The sequence below is a fragment of the Aegilops tauschii genome, chromosome 3 (assembly GCF_002575655.3).
Source record: "Aegilops tauschii subsp. strangulata cultivar AL8/78 chromosome 3, Aet v6.0, whole genome shotgun sequence".
Taxonomy (NCBI): domain Eukaryota; kingdom Viridiplantae; phylum Streptophyta; class Magnoliopsida; order Poales; family Poaceae; genus Aegilops; species Aegilops tauschii.
The window spans coordinates 506,573,404-506,591,354 of NC_053037.3; the positions used below are offsets into that span (position 1 = coordinate 506,573,404).

The 17,951-nt window shown below is 45.3% G+C and overlaps 1 protein-coding gene across 1 annotated transcript; it reads left to right on the forward strand.

The window, feature by feature from the left end:
• Nucleotides 1–14,043: 14,043 nt before the first annotated feature.
• On the forward strand, nt 14,044–17,515 carry LOC109752884 (PHD finger protein At1g33420). Its single transcript, XM_020311796.4, has 5 exons — nt 14,044–14,760; nt 15,146–15,275; nt 15,522–15,737; nt 15,850–16,467; nt 16,553–17,515. The coding sequence occupies exons 1-5, from the start codon at nt 14,421–14,423 to the stop codon at nt 17,406–17,408; spliced, it is 2,160 nt and encodes a 719-aa protein (XP_020167385.1). The 5' UTR covers nt 14,044–14,420; the 3' UTR covers nt 17,409–17,515.
• The last annotated feature ends 436 nt before the right edge of the window (nt 17,516–17,951 follow it).

Below are 17,951 nucleotides of genomic sequence, written 5' to 3' on the forward strand. Positions count from 1 at the left end.
CAGTTTATCACCACAAACGGCTGCTCCATCAGGTAATGTTATAAGTTCTTCGTATATCTATTTTTGCCCATTAATTCCTTGTTATTATCTGAAATCAATAAATTGGTGATTTTAAATTGTATTACTTTAATCAAGTCATTATTATTTGTTAACAGGGAGGAAGAGGACCTCGACAATTTATTCTTTTTTTCAACCAACGTCCAACCAGTCTGGATCCAACAATGCTATGAAAGAAGACGAGGAAACACAAATGGCTATTACGCCGCGCACTTCGGGATGATGTATAATATGTTCTTATTGGTATGTGTTCTACTCTCTCCATTTCAGAAATAAGATGTATTGGTTTCCGTGCAAGTCAACCATTTGAATGTTTGACCAATATTATAGAATAAAATAACAAAATTTGCAATACCTAATATGAAACTATTTTTCATGATGGTTCAAATGATATAAAGTTTGTATTTTGGATATTGATACATTTTTCTAAAATTTCGGTCAAACATACACTCATTTGATTTTTGAAAAAACAAATAATCCTTATATAAAGTAATGAAGGGAGTATTTGTTTTTTAAGCTAGTGGTATTGGGTGTTATTTATAACCGCTTAGGATTAGCCCTAGGCTTCGAGGAATCCTGGCTCAGCCTCTGAACTTTATTATTGCCTCTAGGGCATATTTCCTTCACAGGATAGTGTATTTATATGTGAGACTTCTCTTTCCTTGTTACTTTTTGATGGATTGGAACAATGACAGATGCTATGCTTGTCAACTTCCAACAAATTTTATCAACTATACTTATTTTATGTGAAGTCATTACTCCCCATGGGAGTAGCATATGATCTTTTATTCTTTATTTTTCATTGCTAGAATTGAAACAAGAAAGCAAAGCAAAACTCAAACTACTCTTTATTATATATCTCGCATACGATTACATAGATAGATAGATAACTAAACAAGCACTCGAAAATAAATCATACTAAAACTTTATTCTTATGAATCACGAAATAACTAAGGAACGAACAATGGTAAAAGTGGTGGCGATACGATACCGGGGCAGCTCCCCCCAAGCTTGGCACAAGCCAAGGGGAGTGTCCATACCCGTGTACTCAAGTATCCTCCTTTGGTGATGGCGGTGATGATGATGTAGTAGGCTTGTCCTTCACAATGCTCATGAGTATCTCTCTCAAACTCTGAATTTCCCGGAGCACGTGACGAATTAACTCTATACAAAAGTCCAAACGCGATGAAACTTTACGATGATTTTCTTTGGACCAGAAGAGACTCTAGAAGGTTCAGGAGGAAGCCATAAGAACTACGGAAATATTCCCAAAGCAATAGAGAGCAACCCAAAACATTTTTCCGCCGCCACAAGTTTATGTTCTTCCGTGATCCCATCTGGAGGCCTTTTCCGGTACTCTGCAGGAAGGGGAATCAATCACGGAGGGCTTCTCTATCATCCTTGCTGCCTTCCGATGATGCGTGAATAGTTCACCACAGACCTACGGGTCCATAGCTAGTAGCTAGATTGCTTCCTCTCTCTCTCTCTCTCTCTTTGATCTTCAATACAATGTTCTCCTCGGTGTTCTTGGAGTTCTATCTGATGTAATCTTATTTTGTGGTGTGTTTGTTGGGACCAGATGAATTGTGGGTTTATGAACTGAATATTCATGAGAACTAATTGAGTCTTTTCTGAACTTTATTATGCATGATTTTTATAGCTTTGTATTTCTCTCCGACCTATCTGTTTGGTTTGGCCAACTAGATTGATTTATCTTCGGTGGGAGAGGTGCTTTATGGTGGGTTCAATATTGCAGTGCTCTATATCCCAGTGATAGAAGGGGACAAGACATGTATTTGTATTGTCGCCATTAAGGGTAAAACGACGGGGTTTATTCATATTGATTGGGTTTACTTTGTCTACATCATGTCATCTTGCTTAAGGCGTTCCTCCGTTTTTTATGAATCTAATACCGTAGATGCATGCTGGATAGCGGTCGATTAGCGGAGTAATAGTTGTAGATACGTGCAGGAGTCGGTCTACTTGTCTCGAACGTGATGCTTATATACACGATCATTGCCTTGTATATCGTCATAACTATGCGCTTTTCTATCAATTGCCCAACAATAATTTATCCACCCACCGTATGCTATGTGTTTGAGAGAGAAGCCTCTAGTGAAAACTACGGCCCCGGGGTCTACTTTAATCCTATTATAAAAACCAAAATCTTTGCAGAATCGTTGATCATACTTCGTGTGTACTAATTGAAATCAGTTGTGCATGTCCGTGCTGCTGCCGCCCCAGGACAAGTGAAGTGCCCCCGTCGACTATGGAGGAGCTTTCGACGTCCGTCATTTACTGCAATTTCATTTCTTTTATTTTGTTTTGCAATTTATCCATCTACCTATACAAAATTTGATCCTTGCAAGTAACGAGTTCAAGGGGATTAACAACCCTCTTGCCTGCGTTGGGTGCAAGTATTTTGCTTTTGTGTATGCAGGTGTTGTTCACGAAACTTTGCGTGATTCTCCTATTGGTTCGACAAACCTTGGGTCTTAACTAAGGTAAATACTTATCTCTACTGTACTAGATCTCCCCTCCTCCTCGGGGAAAATCCCAATGCAGCTCACTAGTAGCAGACGCCATGGGAGTTGAGGATCAGGGCTAGATAGTGACGACCTCGGCCATTGACGCATCGACGGATTTATTCATAATGGGTAAGTAGAAAGGAACTCCAGTACAAAGATCCAAGCACAGGTGGAAGCTAACAGATTCAGGTAGGACAAAGATAAATGTCGATGCGGTGTCCTGCGAGGAAGCAAGACCGGGGCCAACCGAATTTGTTTGTAGGAATAGCAATGGCATTCTGCTGTGTGCTTAGGCCCTCTCGACAAACAGAATGGCAAAACCCTCTGGTTTTGGAAGCTTTGGTTGTTAGAGATGGCTTTCATTTTGCGGTGAAAATGGCCATTTCTCGTGTTCACATCGAAATTGATACGCAACAAGTTGTCAAGCTAGGGGAAGGAGGCGGCTTCGAAAGATTAGAAATTGGTGGTGTCTTACATGAAATTAGGGAAATGAGCGGGAACTTCTCCAGTTTAATGTTGAGCTTTGTTAACAGTGATGCCAATGTAGCAGGACATCTTTGCGCAGAGCAGACAGGCGACTCTAGGCGTTGTTGTCTTTTGCTTAATTTTATTCCTCCATTTCTTGTTAAGACTCTTCAGCAAGATTGTAATTCACTTCAGCAATCAATAAAGCTCATTGATTCACAAAAAAATGTAATAAAAAGGCGGCACTCTTCTGGCACTATTTCCCCTAATTTCTTAGCACCTGCAGTTATCTAAAGCGGCACCTCCTTGATGTTGTGAAGAATTATTATGAGATGGGTGCTCTTGCGACGGAAGATCCAAGCGTTTCTCTCTGCCAAAAAAATTATTTTTGAACACGGTATAGAGGGCAGACACTCATACATACACACATACACTCATTATTATGAATGCAGGCATGCATATCCTGCCCCTCAAGAGTCATGATTATCCTCCATGAAAAGAAGGTCAAGATTATCCTTATAAAACCGATTCCGTCTTTAAACAAAGGATTAGCCACAACACATTGCCCCACCAATCATCCTAATGGCGACGCCGCACGTCCTTCCGCTGGTTCGGTCGTCAGCCAATCTCCTCCAGACCCGGCAAAACGACAGCACCAGGTCAAATCAAGGCCTCCACGCATCCGGATCAAGCAGCAATTATATACTCCTATGATCCCGATCCATCGTCTAATCATCCGTACGTCGCCACGTGCCCACCCTCCAAAATTAAGGCGCGAGAGGGGCGGCGAAGGGAGGGGAAGTGCCCGGAAAAGAAAAGAAGAGACGGAGGTTTTTGGGGCGGGCGAACGCAGACGCTTTTCTTCCATTGGACGGACGGCCGGCCATGTCTCGCGAAGACTGGAAGACCCGTTGCAGTTCCGGGGCATTTTCGTCAATCGGTGTACGGATTTCACGGACTGCGTTGCCGCTCCTGCCCCCCGCGGGCTGCCGTTGGTTTGGCTGTCGGCTACTGCTGCTCTGCTGCCGCCAGGCACACTGGCACTGTGTAACACTGCTGGAGTAGTACTACGGCTACTCTGGTAGAGTACCAATGCCAACATGCGATTCTGTGTAACGAAAGCTTTTTTTTTTTTTTGACGAACGAGTTACACCCTTTCTCTCTAGGTGTATAAGGCATCCTACGAAAAATCAAATAATCTCAAAACACTTGAACACGGTACATTAACTCCCTCCTCGTTTCTTGTTTCGTGACATATCAACCAATAAGAGATGTGCGCCGTGCATGTTTTTAATGACTTAAGACTAACAACATGACATGCAGTGGTTAATTTATTGCATGCAATGCTATTAATTAGCAAAAAAGACGTTAAGTTCTCTCGTTTTCCGCTCCATCTTGTCGCGGTGCACAATTTAAGATGACTTATACACCTAGACGGAGGGAGTACTATCCTTTCACCTCCGTTTCATGAACATGTATACGGGAGCGGGCCATTTAATGTCAATCCAACTGCATTTGGAATGCAAATGTTGATCAATAGCAATTTAATGAACAAATAAAAGTGCGTACATATGTGATCTTCAAACCGAAAACTACGAATGTTCGTAAGTTTTTTACATGCACCCGATCACAAAAGCTTCAGTCCGGCGGTTCGTGCCAAAAAAAACATCAATTTCGCCCTCTAGACCGCTTGCCTGTGCCTCCTCCCTCATTGCTTTGCTGCCGTCTCCTCCGTAACGTCCGCCTCCTTCATCTCTGCTGCCAAGCGCTTAAACCACGTATGACCATTGGACCAGAAGGTTGAGCATCTTTGCTTTGTGCCTTGCAACTGATCGACGCTAGTGGCCAACCAAGCATCACACAATAATTTGTCTTCTCTCAATTAAAACTCTCTCCCCTCCCCTTTTTTGTGGGTCGGCACCGGCCGACAAATCGTTCGGATCAAGTCTCGTCTGCCCGGCATATGAGTCTGTCTGCTTGGTGGCCGAGCCCGACTGCTGGGTGTACGTGCTCGACTGCTCGGTGTACAACTCCGAGTGGGAGTCATCCACTTATCCGGTGATATCCAATATCTCCCCGTCATCCGCTGACGTCGCGCCCAGTTGAGACACATCGACGAACTTAGAGCGGGCACCCAATTGATCCACACCCGACATCCGCGACCGGACAAGCTGCGACGATGGCGACTCGACGGAATGGAGGGGTGCGTTCAGATAGACCGCCCATGGCACAAACGTGACTCAAGTAGCTGGTGACTAGTGCTGATGACAAGCAGTGTGTGACTAGTAGTACTACGATGGCCGCATCCTCGCCAACCAGGACGGCTAGTGCATCAGCGCCGACAACGGCCCTCGTCCCAGCCAGCCACCCTTTTTAAGAGATGGTGGGTGGCCGGCCGCAAAAGTTGTTTTCTCCTTGCTCCTTTGGACGCAACGGCACGCGTTGCGGGTCGCCAAGTTGATCGTGCGGCCTGCCACCACCTTTGGATCCTCCTCCTCCAGCTTTGGCGACACTCCGAACGGGTCCATGCGGCGGCGGACAGTGAAAAGGGTGGGAACGAGGTGGAGGGCTACGGCAATTGGCTGGCGAGGGTGGGGATGCGTGAGCTTTGGTGTGGAAAGAGTGCGGATGTAGCCAAATGCACGGGCTCCGAATGAGGGTTTGGGTGCGCCGGGGTTGTCGGAGTCCTACGTGGCGGAGGTCCAAACTCCCGCAAAACTTCCCCCAATTTTGCATTCGGTTTGCTAAAATTCGGATGCGCGGACGTATGTGGCACCGTATTAGGTGGAAAAGAAGGTTCAGACGCGTTGGTCCGGACATTTGTGGGTGTTTTGCGGCACGACATTGGCGATGCTCTAAGCACAACTCAACAAGTTAAATATTTTTTTGGCATGTTGCTTCAATTAAAAACCCCAAGAAAAGACCCCATGCGATCAAGTTTCTTTCCCCTTCCGTTGGCACAGCCATCGGTCCTCCCTCACACTAGCGAGAGGGACCCGCTCTTGTTCTTGTTAGGTTCAACGTCTTGGCTGGGACTGTGTGGCGGCGGTGTTGTTTTTCACTAGATATAATGTTTCCCATGTTTGAACCCCGCCCCGATGGGGTGTCTAGCGTCGTCGGGAGGGGGCGTGTGGAGGTATGTCTAGTGTCGGCGTAGGGCATGTGGAGGTGTGTCTTCATCGGGTCTCACGGGATTTGGTTTGCGCAAGTCTTTGGTGGATTTGTTTGGATCCAATCTTCAGACGTCTTCGTTTGGTTGTTTGATGTTTGATCCTTTCGATCTACGACTCTCTTCATCAGCGATGGTTGCTAATCGCCGCGCTAGTCCCAATGGTGGAGCTACAAACGAGCAGCAGGGCGGGCCTAGGCAGGCCAATCTGAAAAAACCATATAAAAGTTGCCCAGACATCCCTGTTTGGCCAACACTATCCATTGTTTTCTACCTAGGCTAGGAGGGCCGTGGCCAGGTTTTGCATCTCTGTATTTTCGCCACTAGATGCACCTATGGGGTCTTAGCGCGATGACTTCCCAACGGTCTACTAACAAGGTTGGAAAAAGTCTTAGGCATAAGTGAGACGGTTGGCCTTCGCCTAGTGCCTAGGCAGTGCTTAAGCACCCTAGGCACGACCTAGGTGATAGTATAGTTTTTACTATCAGGGTGTATTTGTTGTATTATACGTGCATCGATATTAATTTAGGGCATATAACTAATTTAACTACCAACTACTGCCATTGGAATGTGACCCGTTTGCCATATCAGTGCGATATGGCATGATTTGTTGCTTGGGAAGACACTTTATTGTTTGCCATGCCTACACTTCCACTTATTCCCTAGACGAGGCGTTTGACCATCGCCTAGCGCCTAAGCGTGCCTAAGCGCCTCCTAGGCACTGCCTTTTCCAGCAAAAGCTACTACATCAAGATTTGTCCGACTCGGGTGAAGGAGGGGTTATGACGGTGGCGTGCCTTCGGCTCACTTTAGTGCTTGTAGTCGTCGCTAGGTGGTCCACACACCTTGTTGTAGTATTTGTTACCTCTAGTTTTCTCGGTCATGCCATGATTAATAATGAATATATCAAAAGTTCCAGCAAAAAAAATGTTTCACACCCTTCTCAGTGTTTAGACATGTACATTTTTTATGAAATCTGGAAAAAAACTCTCAACTGTTGGAAAGGGACCTTAATTAAACATTGCATTCTTATTACTCCCCACCCCCCACATCCATCTAGGTCACTATTCTTCCTCTAAAAAAATATCAACTTTCTAGTTTGTATGGATGGTTGATTGGGGAGCATTCACCTAGGGCGTGGTTGGTTGCCTTCAACTCCGTCCAACAGGCCAGTGGATGCAAAAAAGCGTGTTTGGTTGCCGCATGAGGCGTTGGCTGGCACGCACACGGAAATCAAAGCGCCCCCGATCTTGGCTCACTAGGAACGCTCGAATCAACTGTTTCCCGTGGAGCCACGTGAGCGTAAGAGGGTGGGGGCGTATGTGTGGGTGCATGCATGGAGATGGCAAGAGACAAAAATCTGCACGCGAGGGATGGCGCAAAATCAGTGTCACCCCCATTTTATTCGCTCATAGCGGTAGGACAAATTGAGTCTCAGTTCTACCCCAAGTTAGATCTTGGGCACCGGGATGTGCCCCCCCCCATGAGTTACTCGTCCCCTTCATCTTCATCCACATCTTGTCCATCTCGTCTTTGGCATGTGGCATGGGAGGGCCATCGCCGTCATCTCTAGTGGTGGTAAGCAGCATACAACATTCCTCCACTTTTAGGTCATTAGGTAAGGTGTAGGGTCGATTTCGTCGTTACTTAAAACAACATCAGCATCATTAGGACGAAGGATGAAACTATTCATTTAGGCAATAGTGCTCATGATTGTGATTCAAGCCTAGATCATGTTGGTCCAGAAGAGAGCAATGCATCTCAATTCCAAGCCCGTGGATCATATATATGGCACAATGTTAGCTTGAGACAATGAGAGGATGGCGAATCTCGACTACATCTAGAAACCGTAACGATGTAGAGGTTGTTAACATGCTCCGAATGAGAAGAACCCCTTTTGCCAAGCTTGTGGACACGTTTAGGAAGAGGGGGTTCCTAGAAGATAGCATCCACACATTTATGGAAGAGCAAGTAGCAATGTGCCTTCATGTTGTTGGTCATAATCAGAGGTTTAGACCGATTCACAACACATTCAAGAGATCCAGTGAGATAATTTTCTAGTATTTCAAGAAAATCTTGTCTGTGATTGAAGAGCTTAGAGAGAGATGATCAAGGCACCTACTGGCAGACTCTTATGAAGATAGGCATGAGCTATAGATGGTTTCCATATTTCAAGGTGCACGCTACTGCCTATTAGTTTTTGCCATGACATGATTGCATTTGTTGTGATCCATAATAGTTCTTTCACGTCATCACATGATTGTATTGGCAAAATAGATGGTACTCATGTGACTGCTAGAGCATCGAGGTCACGAGCTGCAACATAGAGGGGTAGAAAGCACTACACAAGTCAGAATGTGTTTGCTACTGTTAATTTTGATCTTAAGTTCACATATGTGTTAGCTGGTTGGAAAGGACCAAGCCGTGATGCTAACATAAATATCCCTGATGGCAAGTTCTACCTAGGAGATGCTGGATATGCATGTCGGCCTGGAATTCTTCCACCCTTCACAAAATCAGGTACCATCTCCATGAGTTATCTTCCGGGAATGATCCTAAGCCTGCATAGGAATTGTTTAATCTCAAACACTCTAGCCTTAGAGTTATGGTTGAGATGGCATTTGGTGATTTGAAGAATATATTTAAGATCCTTGATCGAAACGAATTCCATGCTTTCCACACCCAAGTTAGGCTTGTTCTGGCATGTTGCGTTCTTCATCGGATCTTATACTGGGGCCTTGATGAGTATGTGCTGGAGGAGGAGGATGTGTCAACTGATGATGTTGAGTCTGTCCATGGTGTGAAGGCACATGATAATGAAGCTTGGAAGATAAAAGTATTGGAGTGGCCTAACGCAATTTGGGCTAACTGAGGTAACACAAATATCTGAATAAAAAGAAGAAGAAGAATAGGAATAAGTGGATGGTGCTCCCCCATGACCAACATTGGCGAACTTTCTCCCATTGAGCCATACGATTTTAATTTGGTACTACCATTTGGTAGTCTGTTAGTCTCGTACTTCCATTTGGTAGTCTGTTAGTCTCGTACTTCCATTTGTTAGTACCTAGGACAAACTTCCACCTGTTCAGTAGCTACGATCGAAAGGTACTGTGTGGCAATGTCCCCACTACTGAGAAGAGGTGACCATAACATTAGGCCTGGAGCAACCAAGCACCATCTTCACATCAATAACCTCAAGGATACATATTATTAATATTAAAAAATAGTCCAACAAACTCTCGCACCCATAGCCATGCACACTTATTCTCACAGAAGGGCATTATCTTTGGGTGGGGTGGGGCGGCAACCAAAATGTGTTTTGAGCCGATTTCAATAGATAAATGGGCCATTTACTAAGGTATTTTTAGAAGAAGAAAATCATGGGCCGAAGGGCGGTGGCCCACATTGGCCCTATTGAAGCTTTGTCAATACCCAAACCACATCACATTATGTATCTTTCTGCATTGGTCCCATATGAAGTATGCAACATTAGGTTTGCCTTTCCTCTTTCCGACGTCCCCCCACCATCGATTCATTGCTTCACCTCAAGAATATCAGGAAGAGGAGGGCATTGATTTAATAAGATGAAAGCATGGTAACAAAAAGATATGAGAAAACACTCAAGTCATTTTACGAAAAGTAGCTAGTGAGCAGAATTTTTCTCTATCTCACTCTCATACACATAAGTAAAAATTCACATTAACTGCCATCTAAATGGCCGACTAGCCATTTTATCTAACATGGATTGTTTCCTGCCATCGATGGACAAAGTTTAAGGTCTCACTTTAGCATAAGAGTTTCTTTTCTTTTGTGAATAGTATCTAATTAGCAAGTCCAATGACTATGTATGTAAATATATCTGTAGCAGAGAAATCAGGGGCCGAGGAGGTCAGCCACTGTGGATTTTTCCGCTTCCCCTCGCCTCCCCCCTGGTCATGATGTGAGAGGGGTGTGGGATTTTCGTATGCGTGTTTAGAAGATTTATTAGCGTGATTTCTATAATCTTCATTGGTAACACCTTGGCGGAGTATCCGATACCATCAAGAATAAAGGCACTCTGGGTCTTCTATTGTTGTGGTGGTTGCTTATCATGTAGTGCCACAGAACCAATGAGTTTGTTGTGTATCTACGGTTTTGGTGTGTCTTACCTTGCATATTTTAGGTTTACGTCCTTGCGGATTTGTTCATAAGGATCTAACAAGTTTAAATTAGTGTTTTTTGTCGCATTTTTGTGATCCAATGACTTCAGAGAGTCAATCTTTTTGGGTTATGGCCAAGATCTTGTGGCTTGAAGACATGTACCTCTAAGGGATCATGCCCGACCAAGAATACAAATAGGTCTACTAAGAAGATCTTGTTGCCTTTTACTTTACCAGAATTGGAGCCAGGTTGTATCCATTTATTCACTATACCAAGAAAATCACAACTTTTGATTCCATTCAAAAAAGATTACTTGCCGTTCCCATCCTTTTGGATGGGCGACTCAAGAGGATTTCTTAAACCTATGAATCAAGTTCATGTAGGTGTACGAGTGGCGGTTTGATGTGGATTTTAGGTTTATATCCTCGCGGATTCGTTCATACGGGTTTGATGAGTACGTGTTAGCATTTACTGTCACTTTTATTGGTGTGATTCGTTGTGAGTTTGGAGTCCCTCTTTGACGTTATGGTGAAGATGTTCTAGTTTTATGACATGTACCTATAGGAGATCATCCCCGACCTAAGTATGTTCATTCCTCACGACTTACCATCCTTTTGGATTAGTGATTCAAGAGTATTTATGAAATATATGAAGATAGTCAAGTTTGTGCAAGTATATGAGTGGCGGAGTACCTTTTGTTATAGAAGTTACTTTGTAATTTCTTGGACCTCAGATTCAAAATGTTGTACTTGCAATTTATGTTGACTTTAAATTGCACGTCATTCAGAAAAAATGCATCAAAGATATTGGTTCGGCTCTGTATAATCCATTGTTTGGCGCACAAAGAAAATCCGATGCGCGCGAGGGGTAGTCATTAGCAGAAGAAATAATTTTTTTAATTCTCATATTTTCTTGATGCAATAGGGTATACATGGCATAAAAAATGTCATAGCCTCTTTTTTTAACACCACCTCATATATTAATTAACCAAAGAACGTGTTACAATTGTTCATTACAGAGTTCACCACACAGGGTGGTACATCATTAACAAGAATCCCATCCACTCTATTATCAAAACTAAACTTAGCTATTAGATGGGCCACCTCATTAGCCGAACGCCTAATCTTTAACACTCCGAAGCTATCCATTAGCTTAGTAATACTCCATGCTTCCTTCTTCAGATCGTGCAGAGCTGATCTATCATCAAATTCATTTGGAAAAATCGCCGCAACAAAAGCGCAATCAGTCTCTAAAATTATAGGAGAATAAAGTGTCATACCTATATAGAGACCAACAATGCAAGCTCGGAGTTCCGCTTCCTCCACGCTACTACACCTCCCAATGTAGTTCCATGAAGAGATCAAGACTTTGCCAGCAAAATCCCTAGCCACCACACCCACACTTGCCGCGCTAATACTTTCCACAAAGCTTGTGTCGACATTAATTTTGATATAACCTGAAGGTGGGGGCTTCCAACCCATCCGAACTTCCAAAATATTTGGAGCACTTTGCAGACCACTCATCGGAATTGTCCCTTTATTCTTTGAATCCTCCAATGGCCTTGAATGACTTGCGCCAAAGGACGACCAATAATTGTCAATAAAATTGGTCGAATTTGTGACTGACTCCGTGCCCTTGCCAAAAATCAAATCATTTCTCAAATGCCAGGCTCTCCAGAAAATAAAAATAATTTTGTCCCGCATAGACTGTCCCACTTGACTTAGAAGAACAAGAAACCAATCCGACCCAGTATACCTGAATGCATCCTCCGTCGGTAACTCCCAAATATCTCTCATGGCCATGTGCAACGCACGAGCCTTGGGGCACGTAACAAGCGCATGAAATGTATTCTCGTCCTTCACTCGACATATCAAGCACGTACTGAGAGTCGCTTGGTGGTGTGCCACTCTGTTTACTTGGACAGCCAAGCTATTGGTAGCGGCCCGCCATGCAAAAATACGGATCTTCTGAGGAACATTGGCCTTCCAGATGATGTCCCAAATTTTCCTCTGCCCCAATGTTGCCTCGTTGTATTGCCCCTCGTCTTCTTTTTGTTCCTTTAGCATGAGTGCAAGCTTGTACGCGCTTTTAACTGAGAACATCCCCGTCTTCTCGAAGTGCCATGCAACACAATCGCCCTCCCCTGAAGATGGGATACGCAGCCGAAGGATCTCTTCTGCATCATGAGGGTAAAATAGGTGCCTAACCAAATTCTCGTCCCATCTTTTTGGCCCAGTCAGAATCAATTCAGACACCATTTCATTCTCGTCCTACTCTTTCTTGCTGTAATTTTAAGTCTAGAGTACCTTGGGAGCCAGTTATCTCTCCAAATGTTAATATTAGAGCCATCCCCCACCCTCCAAATAACTCCTGATTTCAGCAACTCCAGTCCATGCATAATACCTTGCCAAGGCAGTGAGGCCGACTGAGGAAATACAGTGTCGAGGATATGTCCCTGTGGGTAATATTTTGCCTAATGTCATAGCCTCTTTGGGTTGCAGGAAATCAAAAACGCGGAAATAGAAATTACACATGATCGAGATGCCAGTGCTACGAATTCCTACATGGTTCCAAAACACAGGCATTTGCAGAGAGTGGTCTTTGGATGCCGCACATGAGAAACACATAAATTTAGATGATTGATCAAAGAAAGTAGACAAATAGAGTGCAGTGCATTGGATTTCTCAAAGAAAATAAAATAAAAGGAGGTTGGAGGTCATGTTGAGATTTCTATGGAATAAAGGGCGTAAGAATGGATTCCAAAAGAGTTTGGTATTCTAACAAATAAAATGCTGACCTAAATCCTACTGTACAAAGTATTTCCTTACGAAAAATATGTATATGGATTGAAATCCTCCAATATTCTTATGAAATTTCTTTAATTCAAAAAGACCCTCACTATGTCAAGTAATCCACTTTTTCCTCTTCAAACCACATTCACATTTGGAGATAGTCTTAATCCTCGCGTGCAATCAAGATATGTGATAATTTATAATTTCAAGCTTCGTCGGATACAGAAAAGTGTGCAACAGTAGAGTATGGACATTCTTAGCTGGCGAACGTTTTTTTTTTTTTTGGGGGGGGGGGGAGCATTTGCAAACGTTTTGGACAGAGAAGACATTTTTAGGGGGGTGGGGATACATTAAAAAAACTGTCATCGTTTGATCTCAATCAAATGGCTGCGAGGGTGTTCGCCGAGAGTTTCTTTCCCGCGAACGTTCCCAGTTAGCATTACAGTAGATTATTGAGTATATTGGTTACTATATTCTCAAGAAACCAGTAACCACATGATTATTCTCTCAAGAAAATGTTCACTTTCCCTCTGATTACAATATTTATTCTAAACATGATTATTCTCTCAAGAAAATGATCGCTTCTTTTGTTCAAATATAGAATGAAGTCCATGGTTTGCTCAACCATAGCCTACCACTATTTTGATCTCTGGACGTCTTTGGCTGACGCCATCGCCACGTGGTAGGCCAGCACGCAGAAGCGCCAACAACCAACAGATCCAGAAAAGTGCGAGCCCCAAGACCAAGAGGGGCATTCAGGTCATTCCACGTGCGTGGGGTCACGTCCACCTCTCGCAATCGTCCTCTCCGGAAACAGGGGGCCCGAAATGACCATCATGCCCCGCGTCTTTATTCCCTCCCATTTCTGCCGCTATCTTTTCGGAAAGCCCCCGAACCCAACCAGACCCAACCCAACCACCCACCCACCCACCCAACCCTGGTTAGCGCTCTGCCACGACCTGACGCGCCCGTCCCATCAGATCCCGCAGGCAGGCACATACACCCGTCCCACCATAGGCCTCCCCCTTGCGCGTGGGCCAGGCCATTCATTGCAGCGCGCCGGTGTACAAGGACCGGGCGTACGGGGTCGTGCTTCACCTCGAAGGAATCGACCCCATCACCTCCCCCCTCTTTATCTCGGAGCGGCCGCCGCCGCAAACCCTAACCACGGTTCGGTTCCGATCCGGTTCGACGACGACGAGGAAGGAAGGAGGGAGACGGGGGCGGAGCGGCCAGATCTGACGAGATCCGACGGAGGGGGCAGCGGAGATGGTGGTGAACGGCCGGCCGCTGAAGAAGGCGAGGACGCGCGCGGAGGCCAGGGACTTCGCCGGGTTCCCGGCGGCCACGGACGGCGGGGCGGTCGGGACGTTCCGGGAAGCGGTGAGGGGCTTCCTCGCGAGGCACGCGCGGCTGCTGCCGCTGCCCTCCATCTTCTCGCCGGCGGCCGCGGCCGCCCCGCCGCACCTGCTGACGTGGAGGGTGTCGCTGCGGGTCGGCGAGGAAGGGGCGGAGGAGGACGCCGGCGGCTGCGGGGTGGAGCTCAACGTCGTCGAGGAGGATGTGCTCAGATCGCGATCTGTGTATTGCGATCAGTGCAGAGTCGTAGGTGAGTTGCTTTCCTTTTCCCCCTTCTCTTTTTTTTTGTCTCAGAACATTGTTTTCCCCGTATAAAATTGTGTTTTTTTTTCTGTTTGAAAACTTTTTGTTGGATAATGTCCTGTTTGTCTTTTTATTATTTATATTGATTTCGTTTTTTAATTATTTTGCGGGTATGTGATTTTTTTTGAGTGACGGGTAAATGCCGCCTGTATGGCATTTGGCATCGCATGTTTTCCTGTATTTTTTTTAGGCCAACTGTTACCAAATTTTATTGTTGGGGTGTTGCTTTTGAGCGAACAGTGTGCATGATTATTTTCGTTCTCCTGATTGTCACAATCATACAGTAGCGGTGACGGAATCTCATTCTCTAATGCATCTGTGCGCTGTTGCAGGATGGAGTGGGCACCCGGTGTGCGGCAAGCGCTACCATTTCATCATCGAGAACGACAGCATCCAGATGGCTGGCCGTCGTCGCACCTGCTGCCTGCGCTGCGGGACTCCCATGGCCGCTGCAGAATCAAGGTTGGAAGAACAAACATACATATCAGTTCTTGGACAAAACGAACATACCTTTCTGCATGTATATCTGAAGAAAAAATTACATATGACCGAACGATTGAACTGCATGCCCAATTTGTTTTCCAGCTGTGCGAAGTTCTTGAATTTGTTCAGCAATGGGCTGTATGTGCGAATTTATTTTACAGTCTGTTCAAAGATTCTTCTCTGTGCAAAGATGTATCCTTACCTTGGATGCAATTTCTTCTCCAGGTGCCTCTTGTGCAACTTTGACATGGAAGGCGAGGAGCTGGAAGAGTGCGGGTACCTGCATCTTGACGATTCCTCTCACTTGCTGCACGCAGTTGTGCATGCAAACGGCTATGGGCATCTTCTCAGGGTAAATGGCCGCGAGGGCGGGTCGAGGCACCTTACTGGCCGTGACATAATGAGCTTCTGGGATCGCCTGTGCAAGGTGCTGCATGTGAGGTAAACGGCTTTTACTGCTGTTGATGGTGCCGTTAGGGTGACATGACATGACCATTATTCAAACACCATCCGTCCAGCAATAGCACTAAGAATTCCATTTGGCCCCTTGCAGGAAGGTCACTGTCATGGACATATCCAAGAAGCAAGGAATGGACTATAGGCTTCTGCATGCCATCACAACTGGGCATCCATGGTATGGTGAATGGGGATACAAGTTTGGCGCCGGTAGCTTTGCTCATACCTCAGATACCTACCAGGAGGCGGTTGATGTGCTCTCCGGTATACACCTGGCGTTGTACTCCTCACATCGCAGCCCCATCAGAACCCCTTTGCAGAACACAATTGCTCTGTATTGGTCCCTTTCTGATCGACAGCTTGTGACTGTGAGGGACCTCTTCCGGTTCATAATGCACCTGCTTCATCAAGCTCGTAAGGACGCTGAGACGTCAAAACCAGCCATGGATGAGCACAGAGAAGTTGAATCGAACGTGCTCTGCATGTGGACAAATGAAGATATCAACCGAGCAGAAGCTGCAATGCTCAAGGTCCTCCGGGCTGTCCAAGCTGGGCGCTGGGTGTCCTGGCGCGCACTGAGGGGAGCTGCATCGAAGGCTGTTGATTCACAGGAACTGCTTGATTACTCTCTTCGAGGTCTGCGGGGGAAACTGATGGACGATGGCCATTTCATTGCTGTCCGCTGCAATACCGAGACAAGCGCAATTGAATACAGGTAAACCTTGTTTCCAGTATGTTGCTCCAATTTTCAGAACTCTTCATCAGGCCTTGTCTTTGACCCTTATTTCATGCCAAAACAGGCTGGAAACATATTCCAACCAGTCCCCAGTTGATGCAACTGTGTTTGGACCCTCTGTAGAGCATCTTGCACATGATCTTCGCTTCCTCTATGATGCTCTGCTGAACCCAGAAACAATGCTGTCTTCGCAACCAGAGGTGGTGGGTGCATCAGCACACAATGCAGCTGCAAGGATACTTGACTGCAAGCAGTTCATCAAACACTATGATGAGTGTGCTCCAGAATCTCCCCCGAACCCAATCCTGCTTGCTGTGAGGTGCTCCATTGAACTGCTTGATCACCCAAAGGACTACACTGCACCGCCGGTGGAACTTGTACTTTTACCAGCAACCGCTACCCTGGGTGAACTGAAAATGCTGGCCGCAAGGGTCTTTCAAGAAACGTACCTCATGTTCCATAGCTTCCAGGCTGAACAGCTCCCTGAATTCCCGAACTTAAGTGACACAACCCCTGTGAAGCACGTGCTTGGCCCAAGCCAGCTTGTTAGGGTGAGAGGACGGTGCACTGGGGATCACAGGAGAATCGTGCAGTTCAGGATGGAGAGGGGCTTGGAGAACTGGACGGTGGACTGCACCTGTGGTGCCAAGGACGATGACGGCGAGAGGATGATGGCGTGTGATGCGTGTGGAGTGTGGCAGCACACAAGATGCTCAGGGATCAGTGATTTTGAAGAAGTCCCTGAAAAATTCATCTGCAGAAAGTGTGCCAGTCCACGCAAAGGAAAGGGGGGTCGTGGTGGTGGGGGTGGCAGCGGCGGCGGCAGAATGGAGATGGCTTCTGCCGGGAGGTGCAAGGATGAGATAGGATCGTCTGTTGGTGGTGCGGGCAAAATTGGGCGCCTAGCAACTGTTGGGTGACTGTACATAATGTAGTGAAATGTAAATACTGAGAGCTGAGAGTGGGGAGCAGCGCCTGAGGCCTCTCTGGACCTGTGGTTAATGGAATCTTTGTCTTTTGACCAGTATTTCTTCTATTCCCTCGAAGTAATCCTCTGTTTCTGTTAAATCATCTGGTGTTCTGCATTACAACGAGAAAAAATAGTGAGATAAACCATGACGGTTCAGTAATCACACATTTTAAACATATATATGACGTTGAAGCTAAGTCCAATATTACTACTTCACGAGACAGATTAAATTCAGTGAAGCATAATCGAGCAAAACTACAAATCTAAGTGAAACTATGTAGACAAATAAATGTAAGGATGAGATAGGATCGACGTCTTGAAGACAAAAAAATGTAACTGCTGGTTATGTGTTTAACTGTGAAAATCTATGATTCACTATTATGAAACTATTGTAGTTATGTTCATAATAAGCTAGGCACATCTGAAACATAAAAATAATATACTGTTTCATGATAAACACAAAATATCAATGTATATAGTAACACTGAAACTA

Excerpts from the sequence above, each read along its gene's own strand:
- LOC109752884 (XM_020311796.4), top strand. The coding sequence starts at position 14,421 with ATGGTGGTGAACGGCCGGCCGCTGAAGAAGGCGAGGACGCGCGCGGAG. Across the intron at positions 14,761-15,145 it reads CGATCAGTGCAGAGTCGTAG|GATGGAGTGGGCACCCGGTG; the intron begins GTGAGTTGCTTT and ends GCGCTGTTGCAG. Across the intron at positions 16,468-16,552 it reads ACAAGCGCAATTGAATACAG|GCTGGAAACATATTCCAACC; the intron begins GTAAACCTTGTT and ends ATGCCAAAACAG.